Source organism: Watersipora subatra, chromosome 7 (genome assembly GCF_963576615.1).
Source record: "Watersipora subatra chromosome 7, tzWatSuba1.1, whole genome shotgun sequence".
Taxonomy (NCBI): Eukaryota; Metazoa; Bryozoa; class Gymnolaemata; order Cheilostomatida; family Watersiporidae; genus Watersipora; species Watersipora subatra.
In genome coordinates, this window is record NC_088714.1 from 21,894,285 (window position 1) to 21,909,566 (window position 15,282).

Consider the following 15,282-nt stretch of genomic DNA (forward strand, 5'->3'; position numbering starts at 1 on the left):
AGAATCATATTTCACCCACCTGAAGAATTATACGAAGGCCAATGAACTAGTCCGCTAGTGTTGAACCATTCACCTGATTCAGCAGCGTCAAAAACTCACATAAAATGCATAAATACTGTAGTTGGCATTTATTACAAGTCACCGAATCTAGTCACCGCTTTGCTATATAAAACAGTGAGATTCTACATGTATATCTGTTTGTAAACACAATACCCAACAAACCATTTTACTATTCCATAGCCATAACTGGAGAGAAATATTTTTGGAATGACAATATTCGAGTGAAATATGGTAACCTTTGGATTACGCATTTGGAGATTTATTTATCATTTAGACTTTCAGATGAATATTTTTGTGAATTGCAACTATTTATGACACTTTATCTGCACCAGTTAAAAAGCTTTGGTGAAAGCAAGTTGAGAAAACCCGTTATATTACCTAATGAGCCAATACGAATATCTGCTTCAGTTAAAGTTATCCAATACAAATGTCTGTTGCACTTGAAGTTATCCAATACGGACGTCTGTTTTAGTTGAAGTTATCCAATACGAGCATCTGTTTCAGTTGAAGTTATCCAATACGAGCGTCTGTTGCACTTGAAGTTATTGACGACTTGTTATTAAGAGAATCTTGAGCATTGATTTTGTTGTGGACATTTTTTTTCCGATTTTATGAAACTGCTGCAATACTATAGAGGCGCACACAACCACAGAGTGGCTGACTTTCTAAATATGCTGTCGACTGTAAGCGGATTACGAAGCTAAAGATATTGGTAGTAAACGTCATTACTAAAAAGCACTGGTGTTGTAAGAGGTTTTAGGAGCATGAAGAAGAGCACAGGCCCCAGCAAATAAAAACAAATAGCTCTTGCTTTTTTGTCAAAGTCATCTTCATTGAGCACCTCATTGATGTCAGGAAGGCCCATATGATTGCAGAAAGAGTGGCAGAGAATTGGCCCAAGCAAATGACCTGCAAAAGACATGTTACTGTTGAAACATTAATCAATAATGCAACTATCGGTTACACTAGCTAATGACTGTCTAATATTGCATCATATCCTATTGATGGTATATAAATAATTATTCACCTACTCTAATGTCAACATGTTTGTTGTAATTTTGTTCACAAGATAGCTAGCATGACATGATTCACTTCATCTCACTCCTTTAGTTATGAACTTTAATACTTTTAGTCCCAGAGGCTTGTAGCTCTAAACCGACTTGAAGCATCTAATCATTAGTATAAATGAATATCAGTGTTTGCCATTTTTCTGTCTGTTGAGTATTCAGTTTTTAGCGATAACGTTTTAGCAACGAAAAATGTGCTTTGTACTGGGTTTGAACTCGGCACCTCTAGTTCTGGAGCCAGGCAAGCTAACCTATAAAGCCACACTGGCTACTTGCGATACAATGAATTAATCGTGCTCATAGTCATTATATTGGTTAACATACGCATACTAGAGCTGTGATACATCATGCTCATAGTCATTATATTGGTTAAAATGCACATACTAGAGCTGGCTTCGCAGCTCTTGTAGTAAGTTTAGAAATGTACTAGCTTAATTTACTCATATTTGCTAATCTGAGAGCACATGATAGAACTTAGCCCATGGCAACTACATTACCTGCGGCTGTTTATAAGCTGTTTTTTACTAGTTGTGCATTGCCAGGCATTCAGCTAGTCTTTACTATAATAAGAGCCGTGTTTATCTGAGATCCCGCTTGGAGCGTTAGGAAAAAATAATCTCGCAGTATGCGAACCGAACTTGAATATTTTGAGGCAAGCACGCTACTATCTGTGCCACTCAACAACCGTACCACAACCATGAACAATTGTGCACATACCTATTACACCTAACAATCCCCCGGAGGACTGCCACTGCACTAGGTGCTGACTATAAGTACACATGTGCAGATGATCCAATCCTGCTGTGGAACCACTGGAATTTGGATTTGGTAGGATCTTTGACAGGTTTGAACATGTCTTTCTAGTGTTAACTATTTTTAGGGGAGTTTAAGATAAACCCAGACATTTTTTGTTTGAAAAAGCAAAAATTTATGCTGCTGATACTGCAAGTACCGATAATTAGGTCGTTAAGTATTCGTACACACAAAAGTAATTTAAACAGCATTTGAATAGCAGACATTGGTCAAAGGCAATGACCTTCGGCATTCGAAGAGCTATGCTATACCATCTCAAGCAGAAATTCTATTAGATTAGCCTAAGCTTCCAAAGTTCACATTTTACTGCCTGTAAGACTCAGTTTTGCCATGATGATTGCAACAACTACGTGACACTCCATAGTCTGTTCTAGTAATAACTTCTAGTCCTCTTTTCATAATGCAAAAAAATAAATACTCATCATCGAAGGAAAACTGATAGTTTTGAGACTTGCAATAGTTTTTTGTCAACTAAAATGTTTACTAAATATGTAGTATGAATGTATGAAAAAAGACCAAGCTAATTACAAATAAAGTAAAAATTTACAGTAAAGTTGAATCTGGTCAAATTGAACCTATTTGATTATGATTGACTATGTTTTGAAGGAGGAAGACAGTCAGCGAGCAGTTGATTGGTGTGATGTTCATTATACATATAAAAAACTTAGCAAGTTCTTTTTATCAATGCAATTGGGAGAGTGAGAGAGAGGGAGAGAGCTGCCTTGAAACTTTTGAGTGAGTTTTATGCAATTTCAATCAAAGGTTATAAATGACTTCTTGTGAACTGTTACTCTACACACAGAAGGGAGTGCTCCTTCGAGGAGGTGACCGTAAGTAAGCATATAAATATTTGCACAATAGAGGAATCTCTGCTAGTTTCTCTTATTATGAAATAGAAATGGTGACACTGAATTTTACCGTAGTGAGGTTGTTACACAGACGGATATTATAGTATGATTAGAGTTGTCTCTCTTACCTGTCCTCACAAAGATATAGGCGCAGTAGGCTCCAAATGTTGTAGTATAGCAGAATTGAAAAGCTAAAAAAGAACAAGAGTAATTATAATATAATTATAATATGGTCTGCAGAAGTTTAGTCAGATAGAAAAAACAGCAACTTTAGCGAGAAAAATATTATTAATGCACAAATATTACAAAAATTTAAGTTTTGGAGCCTAAAATTAACTAAAATCAAATACTAAAACAACATATTAAACTTGAAGGTTGAATGACCATCAAACAGACAGCTACTGAAAAGGTAGATCTCACTTCAAGTCATGTGCTGTCATTCTGTACCTATACTCATCTCTCTCTACATGTATCACCTTTCAAAATCTACCAGAGCACCATGAAGATATAAAGGAAAGAGGAGACAACTAACAAATAGCATAAGAGTAAAGGTATATGTATTGACAATTACAGTCATGCTTTGACATACGATAAAATCCAGATACAAGCAGAATTTCGAGCAAGGTACTGCCTTGAGATACGAGAAACCTTTGAGATATGAACATACAAGCCAGTTTACGATGGCCAGTAAATGGCCAAGCATGCGAGAGGCCGACTTTGAGAACAGCATCAATTGGTCTTTCTCATCGCATCAGTTTGAAAAAAGTTTTAACAAGGTCAGCTAGAAGTTACAGTGAAAACGAGGCAAAAAAGCGCCAAGCAAGAAAAAGATGGTAAAAAATTTAGACGATGATAAAGTTGAAGTTACATTAATTTTAGTAAAAGATTAAAACTTAGCTTAGGTGTGAGTATTTAATATGCTAATTTCATTTAAGTTAAACTCTAAGTTTATGTTACGTAGAGTCACAAAAGTTCTCGTAGACCGAACGCGTTGCTGTCAAGTCTCTCTCGCCATTAGCCACTATGTCTGCCTCAAATGGGAGAATTCCATACAGTACGGTACATCGTAGTAGTAACGTTACATTTTATTGCTGATTATAACCACTAAATAGGAAACTGTTTCGCAAGTTTGTAAGTGTAGGTACTGAATGAAAACAATTAAAAACACATATTTTCATTGTATTTTTAGATGGTTTTTAGTATGGGAACAGATTAAGTTGTATTTAGTTACTTTATATAGGAAATATTGCATTGACATACAAGCGCATTGACATATGAGCCCAGTTCCAGACCGCGTTAAGCTCGTATGTCGAGGTAAGACTGCACTTCATAACCATGTAATGCATTTGCAAGGAAACAAATGAGCGATACAGTGATACCTGATTGAAAGAATGCTGTCTTGAATTCCAGCCCTTCAAACTGAATCTTTTGTAACATATGATGAAAATGTGCTGCAAAGGTAATATAGCAAAACAGTAAGAACACAATAATGGTCCTTACATCTGCTAGTTTATAAAAAGGTACAGAAACTTAATACAAACCTTCTAAGACACCCAGTTGCCAATTAATCGATTGAAAACCAAACAGAAGTTGTCTACACATTTATGAAAGTTACAATGAAGTGTAATCGCTAACCATATGAGTTGTATCTCCAAAAGCCAATTGTTATGATAGACTTCAATGTAATGCAAGAGCTAGAGATTCCCATAGAAAGATGCATGAGCTAGTCAGAGACCAACAGCAATATCCAAAGAGCGAACAGAAATAACTCTTACCAAGTCCAAAGAATATTGGACAGAAGCAGACAGCAGCCTTCCAGCCGAAAGTTGGTACCATCAAAGGCATGAGGCAAGCTCGAAATAGAAACTCCTCGCTAACCGGGCCCTGTTGGATAAACGCAGTACAAAAGCCCTACAGTTAAATTCACAGGTCAATGTTCACCTCTTTACACTGCTTCTCTTGAAAAGGTGTCAAAGGGTATTTTGTCAAAAGATATACGGTATATATAAATTCAGCTTGTACCAACTGTTCACTAAATTGTAACTATAATTAGACACTCACTAATATCATAACGAGTGGGAAGATATTTAAAAAACTCACTCAAGTTGTTTTTGCAGCACTTCTACGCATCAGTTTGTAAATACCTCAAAAGTTATTTCTGCATTTGTCAATAATGAACATAGGCAAATAGAGAATGACAGGCTAGCTAAAATGTGTGTAGTAGCAACATTCTTTACCTCAAGCATCCCCATGTACATTTTGATTGAAAATACAAAGAAGAAAAGACAGAGATAGTGGCTGAAACAACATGGCTCAATCAGAAAATAATAAAATATATTGCCTATGGCTACAAAAAAACTTATGCAGATCAGTAACACAATTTTCATAATTTAATTTTTTCAATATATGCTGGAAGCTGAACTGGTTCCTCTTGCCTTACCATGCTAGGTTTTGGCCTAACTAGATTGACAGATGATCACCCTTAAAGATATGGTTGCGTCAAAAAGGTCGATTTGATGAAATTAAGACCAATAAAAGGCTGAAACATCACCTACAATTTGATGTCATTTTTGTCTTTGTAGACCAATCCTGTCAAGAGATATACCGTACAGGATGAATTCATTCGCGGAGTTATATTTCGCGAAAATTGTCTTTTCATGCATATTCGCGGATGAATTTATTCGCGGCTAAAAACTGCCACTCTCTAGGAAAAGTTAATTCTATTGCGGCTAGTAATAGAGTTATTCTCACGCATGCGCACACCGCGTGTTCCGGTTTATATTTAGCTTATAACTGCGAGGCGATCTTGCTAAGCTACGGTACACAATTTTTGCCGCGCCCAGTGGTTTTCACGAATATTCATCGTTTTGGAGGCCTTTGATAAGCCAACAACTTGTGGTAAGTAATGAGTTTTTTTTTAAACCATTTACTAAATTAATAATTGAGTTTTACTTCAGTAAAACGCAATATTTATTTTTTCCATCCCTACCGCTTTGTTATTCGTTTTAGTGTGAGAAAGAGCCCAATAATCTACACGAACCATTGGCAGTAAAGCTAATAAACGCAGACTGCGCAACGGTTGGTCATCTACCCCGTGAAATAAGTATAGTAAGCAGCTTTTTCATCATATCCGGAGGTACAATGACTGCAAGGGTGGTGGATGTTATTCCTAGAAGATAAACAATCATTCAGGGATGTCTTGAAATTGAAGTGACCGCAGCTGCTAACGAGGAGAATATATCTGTTTTAAAAAAGGAACAAGAATGCCTTTACCATCACAAACTTTTGGCCAACCAGCAGAACGTTGCAATAGTAAGCCACGAAGAGATTTCTGATAACTGACTTACCAGCCACGTAGTAGTGAGAGAATTGCCTTTAACATCTGCCCAAGACAGTGACCGCGATATAGAGCTGCTATTACCAAAATAACTAGTCAGAGAGCACCATTACACGCTAGTATTCACTTATCAAGAGTATCAGTTTAATTTTATTGCTCTAGACAACCGCCATATGGACTAAACTGTTTATATTTACTCCATTCATCGTTTGTAAAATGTTATTTGAAACATTTTATTTGTACACTCAAGTTTGTTATAAATTATAATATATCTATACATGAAATAAAATATATAATTTAATCATGTTTGCTGCAGCGATATCAAGGAGTTGTTGTCGATGAAGGGGTCTAGGTTGACTGGTTGCTTCTCTGCCAATATTTCTGCCACGGTGAATATTACTACTTGTCTTTAGTTTTCGTAATCGGAGTAGGTTGTTTCATTGTCAATCTGCAGTAAACACAAAAAAGAAAAATATTAATAAGTGTTAAGGAAGTACAAAAACAATAGCTGAAGTATTTAATGAAAGCGAGCAGTTTTTATACGAAAGAATTAACTAATGCAGTTAATTATGGAAAAACGTATCTGCAAAGCAAATACATACCATAATGTCCAGATAAGAATCATGATCGTCCTCAACTTCGGTATTAGAGATTGATGGAGTTGATTTCAATGTAAAAAGACTAGGAGAGATTTTTTGCGATGACGAAGCCACGCCGAATAACTTGTGAAAACCTTGAATAATTTTGTAAAGTTTGATGCAATGGCAATAAAGCTCGAAGCCCGGCGATGATTTTAAATAAATTTTGGAACTCGGCTACGTTTAGTACTTCTGCCTAGTGGCTATTTTTGCGATGACGCCATTCTGCATATCTTGTGACAACCTTGAATAATTTTTTAAAGAAATGTGATGCATTGGCAATGGTGTTAGCTCAAAGCCCAGGCAATGATTTTAAAAATGTTTTGAAACTCAACTACGTTTAGTAATTTATTGAAAACCAGCCTAGCGGCTTGTTTCTAATTTGATGCAGTAGTTATTCTCCCTTGTGATTAAAAATAGAACTAATTATTCACGGAATTTTATAATTCGCGGAGTTGCCCGTTCGCGAAATTGCGAATTTTTATTACCAACGAATATTTTCATCCTGTACGGTATGCGTTTGAATGAGACCATCTTTTAAAAAGCTCACATTCCAGCGGGTGCTTCATTCGTGACATAACTAGTGATATATCTGAAAAGAGTCGACGAGCGATAAATATAAAGTCGCTTCATTAGCCAATCATCAGCGCGAAATTTTTATATAGGTCGTAATAAATGTTATCACTCGTAAAACGCGTTGTCTGTGATCTCAAATTTGGGGATTTTACTCTAATATTAAATCGCATGGACATCGATATTTACGGAATTAATAAACATCGTTACTTTAATGAATTACTCGACCGACACGTTTTATTGACGAACAATAAAATTGTAAAAATTACTGTAAAGTTACTGCAAAGGTGACTCCGAGTTTTCTGGGCATCAGGTGGTTAAAGTGCTACAGAGGAAGATAGGAAAATGGAGGTAAATTTATCTTTTACTTTGGGTCTCCTATCGATATACTGTTGAGTTTACATTCAGATTATATTTCCCTGTTTGAGGTTATAATGTAATTTCCTGCGGGTGCGAGATACATATACACGGTGAGTTCTTGATGGCTTCTTTTTAATCCATAGCATCTAGCAATACAATGGCTTAGATTGATGAATATACTAAAGGTAATAATTTTAGTACTCATTAATACATGTACTAATTAATAAAATTATAACTTTTTGCTATCACCAATCACCGTTTTACAATTTTTTATCATTTCACCTAGCTAAATTTGCTTCAAAGTTTCATAGGCAGTTTTATCTAGTAAATTAGATTTATGATTTGACTTTAGATGTTCACTTCTCACTTGTAGAAAATCGATTGATCAATGCACATCTTTAACTTCCAGAACCAAAGCTTCGAATCGTTGGCTTGGTGTACTTATGCTTTTGTTGATTAAACATTTATTCATTTACATTTCAATTACACTCGCAATCTATCTAACTCCCAATTTGAAAGCTTTCAGTAGATAAGCGTTAGAATGACATACCTATGAATGACATATATTAATTGCCTTTGTTTTATTGATTACAGAATGTTTATGTGGTCCCACCAGCTGAAGCAGCTTTGTCAGTGTGGAAACTGTCATAAATGGGAAAGAGAGACTTGAATGTGTGCTCCATAAACCTTGATGTTTTGTTTGAGTTTGCTGCAGTAGATGAATTTGTCTTATTGTATCAGCTGAAACTATGTGAGTGGCCACGACTTGATGGAGATTTTGAATAAAAGCTTTATGCCGAGATGAAAATTTTTTTGCTTGTAAAAATTATATAATAAAATATTGTTGAAAATAATGCAAAACATGATTTGCAGAACATTGAATATATCATAGCCCCGTTGACACCTGTGCTGAAATCTTTTCTGATAGATGGATTTATGAAGTGCAATCAGAGGTGCATGGACAGGCACTTTTGCATAGCTCGACCATTTGTTTAGTACTTGAATCAACTAATCAAATGTGACCAGTGAATTTTTTTCTACAAATTGATACCAATAATGACTCGATAACGTTGACAATTGACTACACAATGTACATAGATTTTAGGGATGTAGTTGGTTTCGCCACATATTCTTTTCAAAGACGCAGCTTGCTTATTTTACTTACGTTAGTAAGAAACTAGTTTTCGGTGTGGGCAATGATATACAGCCCCACCTCCCAGGATAGGCAACAGGCATAATGTGGGTGGGGCTTTTGGGAGGCTGTATATCATTAGTTTGGGTAGCGACGGAACTGTGCCGATACAAACACCTTATTCTACATAGTTTGCTTGACAGAATTACCGTAGACTGGAAGAATTGGTAGTCCGTACTAAGATGTTTACACAGCATTTAGAAGAAGCTAATATGACAAGTTTTTAATTTTCCTTGTTGGAGGCGTTGATACATTGGTAATAATGTATCTGTAGCTGGATTTAAAATTTTATTCTAGCCAACACGAGCAAATACAAAATAAAATATATGCCAATAGAGCCGTGTAATACTAAACTTTTATCGCAATAGCCGATGTGAATACGAGATATGGAGACAGGTTGTATCACGCATTACATCATTTTAGGCAAGTCTGGGCATGTTTTTTGGCCTGAGCGTTTTTACCGCGATCAATTTTTTTTTATTTTAATCTTCAAATATTTTGAAAATGAGATCGCCTAACACAACAAACAACATATCAACTGATAGACAAAGAAAAATACTTTTTTTAAAAATCAACTCAAATTTGACGCAACCACATCTTTAATAACAAACATGTTGTGACTTACCATAATATGATTCCTTATCCAATATATATTGGATAAGCTCGTTTTCCAATAGTTCATATCTGAAAATAATAAATTACTCATGACAATACTTAATACAAATACTTAATACTTAATACAAATATCAGGAAAGTTTGACAGCTGCAAACTTTCCCGACGTGCCCACGTCGCTTCGTCAATGCCATCGATTTATGGTTTACATAATCGACGATGAATGCCGAAAGGAAAAGATGGACTACGGCGATATAGTGTGAATCAGCCTTAGGCCTGTTGGACAGTCGTTAGTAGAAAATGACCGAGCCAACAAATCAAACACGTTAAGCAAGGAAGACAAAAGAAGAACATACCTCTGTATATCTCAAACACTCCAGCGTCGTACCGCTGCACCAATGGTCCACAGAATAATATCTAAAAAGCCAATAATTTGGTAGTCGCGAAACAGGTATTAGTTTGAGTAGAATAATGAAGGGCACAGTAAAAACCACATATGGCAAATTAGAGATGTGAGAGCGTGATAAATCACAAATGAGTGAAACAACCATTCTAATTTAATAACAAAATAAAATGGTAGAGCGAGTCTGCTTATGTCTAACTTCACACAGGATGAGATTCAAATAAAAAATCTGGTACAAAAATAATATTATTTAAAAACACAATAAACATGTAAAAATACAGTGTATGGAAAAGAAATGATGGTGACAAAGTGTAAAATTATCTATAGGGAAGTCTCAATAAAAATGATCCATGAATATGACATTCTCAGCTGTGAATTGCCTGAGTAGCCCACGCTCTACCATACAACTAAGAGACAAGCTCATCTTACGCTGCTGGTCCTGTCTCAAGTTGTAAACAATACAATTATGCATTGTATGCAACCATGTATGTAACCATGCATTATTAAGCATGGTTACATTAAAATACACAAAAAACATTAAGAGGTCCTTAAAAATGTGCCAAAACTTTTGTTAATGCAATGCCACACATGCGCTGATCCACAGTCAAGGAACCAACTCAGTTATTGTATAGCTTAATCTAGGCCAAAACGACCGTATTTCTCCAAAAATCGTGAGGAATAAGCGAGCAAAATCTAAATACCTCATGAGTACCCAAGTATGAACCCTTTGTACATAGACAACCCAAAGGCGTCTATAAAGAACTGGCTGATGGCGTAGACACTAACATGTATCTAGCCCTGATGCCATCAGAAGCAAGTGCTTTCACAGACAGTCTGCAGTCAGCAGTGTGAAGAATTGCTTAGCATAGCTACCCATGTAAACAAAAAAGTTTGTCAAAATTCTTAAAATGTGCTGCTTAACCCAGTCAGCAATAATACAGCAACATAATAAAAAACCAACACGAGGCTGCATTAAAAATTATTATCAGCTGCCATAACCCTGCCAAAGAAGTGGTGACAATGCATGGAAACAGCATGAGAATACAAATCTAGCTTCATGAAAGTAAATCAGCTGCATCTCTCTCCAACAAAGACATGTCAAAATGGTGTGACAAAGGAACTGTCCTTACCATTGTGAGAAGCAAAGGTAACGTTCCACCTAGCACTAATCCCCTTGATCTGAGGCCAAGCCACTCCCAGAGCGTGTGACCCTACAACAGATAAATAGCGACTATCAAAGATAGTACAATTCCGACACATTCCATATAGAATACCAGTGGAGCCATGGAGACTAAACCCTGCAGGATACTCCATGAGTCCATTATCTTTCTCTCACGATAGTATGCAAACACCGCCATTTCATAGAGGCTACAACAGTCTGTCACTCAGAAAGCACAGGGTCCCTGACTGACACTGATTTTCCTATTATTACGCTCAGTCTATGTTTTGTGATTCTAACTTGACTGGGTTAACATGGGTTTATAGTTAACAATGATCAGAATGAGAAAACAGCGAAGCTTCAATGAAATGTTTCAAGGTTGAAGACCTTTGGAGAAAACTGATTGAATATGTAAAAAAATTGCGAGAATTGACACTGCAGAGGACATTAGCAATAAACGCCAGGGCATTCGCATGTTTAAGGAGCGCTTGATATACTTGTCATGATTGGCTAATTGACCATCATATAACATGGTTTAAAACAACCCGAAAGTCATCAAAAGAGATCAGATGGACTCATAACCAAAACTCAGTCTGACGAAAATAATATACCGTATACTTCCGCAGTTCCGCATATAAGCCTATCTTGCATACAAGCCGACTCAACGAATTATCACACGTCCTGAATTTATCGGAGCAAAAGGTTGCGGAAATGCAGCGACTTTTGCAGGCACAGTACAAATTAGTTGTATCATTAGTTTATCGTGTCTCCGTTTAATCGAAAGGAAACAATAATCTGTTTGTGTTGAGCCAATGAAAAACATATTTGCATCTAACTTTGACCTTAGTTCCACTTTTCAAAAGCGCATTTTATAGCTACATATTTGTTCTTCGCCATGCTCAGAAACATTACAGCTATGAAGGTTTCATAAATCGTAGATGAATGGACCTTTGATGATTATCTATTGGACAATATTAGTAGTGAAAGAGTATTTATTTTCAACAGTAATAATAATACTGTAAGCCATAGTAATAGTGGTAACTCATCTGACTCGGAACATGACCAACTTGAAGAGGACGAAAAGTGTCCGAACTGAAGCAGCAACACATTTGTGGCCTTTTTATTGCATCAAATGATGTAAAATTTTATGCTAATTAATTTAGTGAAATTTTACGACAACTTATATGCGCCAATGTTAAATATTTGGTTTACCGAATATTTGTCTTCATAAAAATTTATGTGGTATTGAAATAGCTAATTATAGTGGTACCTATTATTGTTATGTGCTACTTTTGTCGATAAGATTGAGTTAATAAAAGTTCGAGTTGCAGCTGTTACAATTAAGTTGGCATAATGTCATTTCATTCGCTTTCAATCAGAGTTACTTGTGTATAAGCCAGAACTTGAGTTTTGAAAAAAAGATTTTGCATTCTAGAATTGGCTTATATGCAGGTAATATATACGGTAATACTATTCAGAATAAAAAATTGTTTTGCGAATAAAATTATTAAAAGCTCATAATAACAGTAGATACAATTTACATTACAAGCAACATAATAAAAGTTGTCAGTCATAAACGCCAACAAAAAATTTCGGTCAGGTCCAACACCTCCTGTGTGTTTCACAAGATAATCATTGCAGGGCTAATGCTAGGATTAGGGTCTTGCAAAACCTCTAATTTAACCTTGCATGTGCTTCACCCTTTAGGAGGTCATATAAACTACTAACAATAGATCGTTCTAAATATGAATACATAGGACGGATTCATCATAAATACTTATATGTATTTGAACGCACTGAGTCAGAGTGTGAGAATGATTTATGTATTTTATATATTTCAGTTTTTATTTTTGTTTATCTTTGTTATTTCCTTTAATTTTTAACGAAAAATTTTCACTCCCGCAAAGTATTGAAGCCGTAAAAGGTGAATCGCAAAGCAGAAAGGAACTATTGTATGGTAATAATATGATAGCAACAATGATAGCAACAACAACACTAAGAAGTAATTTCATGACTGTATGCTCCCAGATATTGCAAGCACGGGCATAGCTCACCTTAGGATCAGAGTTAGAGAGTAGATAGAGAAATGGAGTTGCCAGAACGCAAGAAGTAGTAACTGCCAAGAATCTGATTTTAATAGTCATTGGATGATTCCTTCTACAATACCGTAGAGCATGGCTGTACCAAAAACAGTCCTCCCAGGAGTATGCTATTATGCTATAGACATGAATCGCTATCTATGCAAGTTTTACTTTAACTTTTGCATTTACACATGCAGTTATAATCCATGTATTTACACATTTAGCCCAATGCAAGCAAGCCTTTTGTTCGTACCTTTTGAATAATATAAGATATTGAAGTAATTTTTTAAAATCTTTCTTATTGCTTTATGCTGCAAAAACTAAACAGTTGCACACAAATTTATAACCCATGCATTTACTTTTTTAACCACGAATTCCTTTCTAGAGATTTAACAAGTGACGAATTTAGAGTATAGCATAACAATAAGAACGTTTTTAATTTAAACATGCCTAATGTCAAATGTTATAGAAATTCCTAAAAAGAAATCAGTTATGATGCGTCTTTGTGTCAACAATATCCATAAATACATTTGTGGCATTCTCGACGATTGAGTTGTTAGTATAAATTGAAAGGAAAATTGTCTCATCTAATTCAGCCATCATACAATACAACCTTTTGCTTGTGTATTTCAAATATTGTAACAGATCTAAGTAAACTTTTTGAAATGTTTTCAGCTGCAGTAAAAAAAACACGAGTGATAATTAGCAACATGAAATAATATAAAAATCAAAATTAATAGCATATGTACGTACTACTACTTTTCTATTGCTGCTCAGCTATTACGGTAATAACAGTTGACAAGTTCATAAGATAGCAAACTAATTTAAAGCTAAAATTTGGTAAGGGTTAATTCACTTACCTGCAAACAAGTAACAATTACAAAGTAACAATCTTACAAATGACATGTACAAAAAGTGGCCTTTATTAGATCACTTACTTCGTGGCGCTATGCAGATGTCAGGCTATATAAATAAAATTAAGATATATAACAGATAATGCTGCTAGAAAACTGTTTATTATCAGAAAACTTGGAGGACCTGAAAACAACTTAGTTTCTAAAAATGTCAAAACGGGCTATGGCACAAAGCTTGATATAGTGATTGAGATGTCTAATGGAACATATACAAATGTTAATAGTCATGAATCAGATTTGACTAGTTAAAGTTTACCATACCAAACTATCCTGTCAATAGAGCTTTTATATACTGTAAAATATAAAAGGAAACCAGTTGATGCTTTTCAAACACGCCTATGAGTGTATTAATAAACAGTGAAATGTAACATACATTCACATAACCCAGAAAGCTTAAGCACCATACGCTCTTTTAAATAGAAATATATTTTTATAAGTTCTCCAGAGACATTTCCCTCGAATAAATTACACCAAGCAATCAAGTGGTGAGATTAACTGGACAGTTTTTACGCAATACTTAAACAAATGGGTATTAATAACAACTGTATATCAATAGACATACATATTCTAAATATATAACTCTAATTACACTTTTGTCATTGATGATCAACAAACAGTTTACATTTATTCAAGCTACATCAACTTACCCTTCTTTGGTTGATTTGATGTACAAACTTGATACATAGCTAAATGCCAATAGAAATGATGAGAACAAGGCGAAAAGAGGATTCAGATCAAAATTTATCGTTGAAGAGGTCAACTCTGACATTGTTTAGAACCGAAATAAGCACTATAAATTGATAGTATCTAAATAAATTATTTGATCTATTTTTACAAGGATTTTTGCGTTTGTCTTATGGCTTCTGGAGTAAAACTGTCTTAGATGCGGCATCGCGTGGCCCAAATTTCTACATTGGCACATTATTTATATCGAGACCGTCCCGTAAACTGAAAATAAATATTCTAGGATGCGTTTAATATTTATCCAAATTCAAACAGAAACAGCCTAGGCATTATTTTGACGTTACGATGATACAATGTGTAATATTTTTAAAACTAAAATGTTTTTTTTTATCAACACAAGAATATAATTTTCATCATGCTAGTAAACCGTATTTATAACTTTGATTTTATTGGTCCCGTAAGAATCCCCCTTCGCTACTAGTACAACAAAGTCCTTCACGATAGCACCATTAAAACACGCCCATAACACTTTCTAGGGCT

The 15,282-nt window shown here is 35.2% G+C and overlaps 1 protein-coding gene across 1 annotated transcript; it reads right to left on the reverse strand.

Moving 5' to 3' along the window:
- Positions 1-129: 129 nt before the first annotated feature.
- Positions 130-14,948, reverse strand: LOC137399919 (CAAX prenyl protease 2-like). Its single transcript, XM_068086180.1, has 9 exons — positions 14,706-14,948; positions 13,118-13,220; positions 11,035-11,115; positions 9,858-9,918; positions 9,514-9,572; positions 4,564-4,672; positions 4,168-4,239; positions 2,917-2,979; positions 130-969 (listed from the first exon to the last, which is right to left on the reverse strand). The coding sequence occupies exons 1-9, from the start codon at positions 14,825-14,827 to the stop codon at positions 761-763; spliced, it is 879 nt and encodes a 292-aa protein (XP_067942281.1). The 5' UTR covers positions 14,828-14,948; the 3' UTR covers positions 130-760.
- Positions 14,949-15,282: the final 334 nt, after the last annotated feature.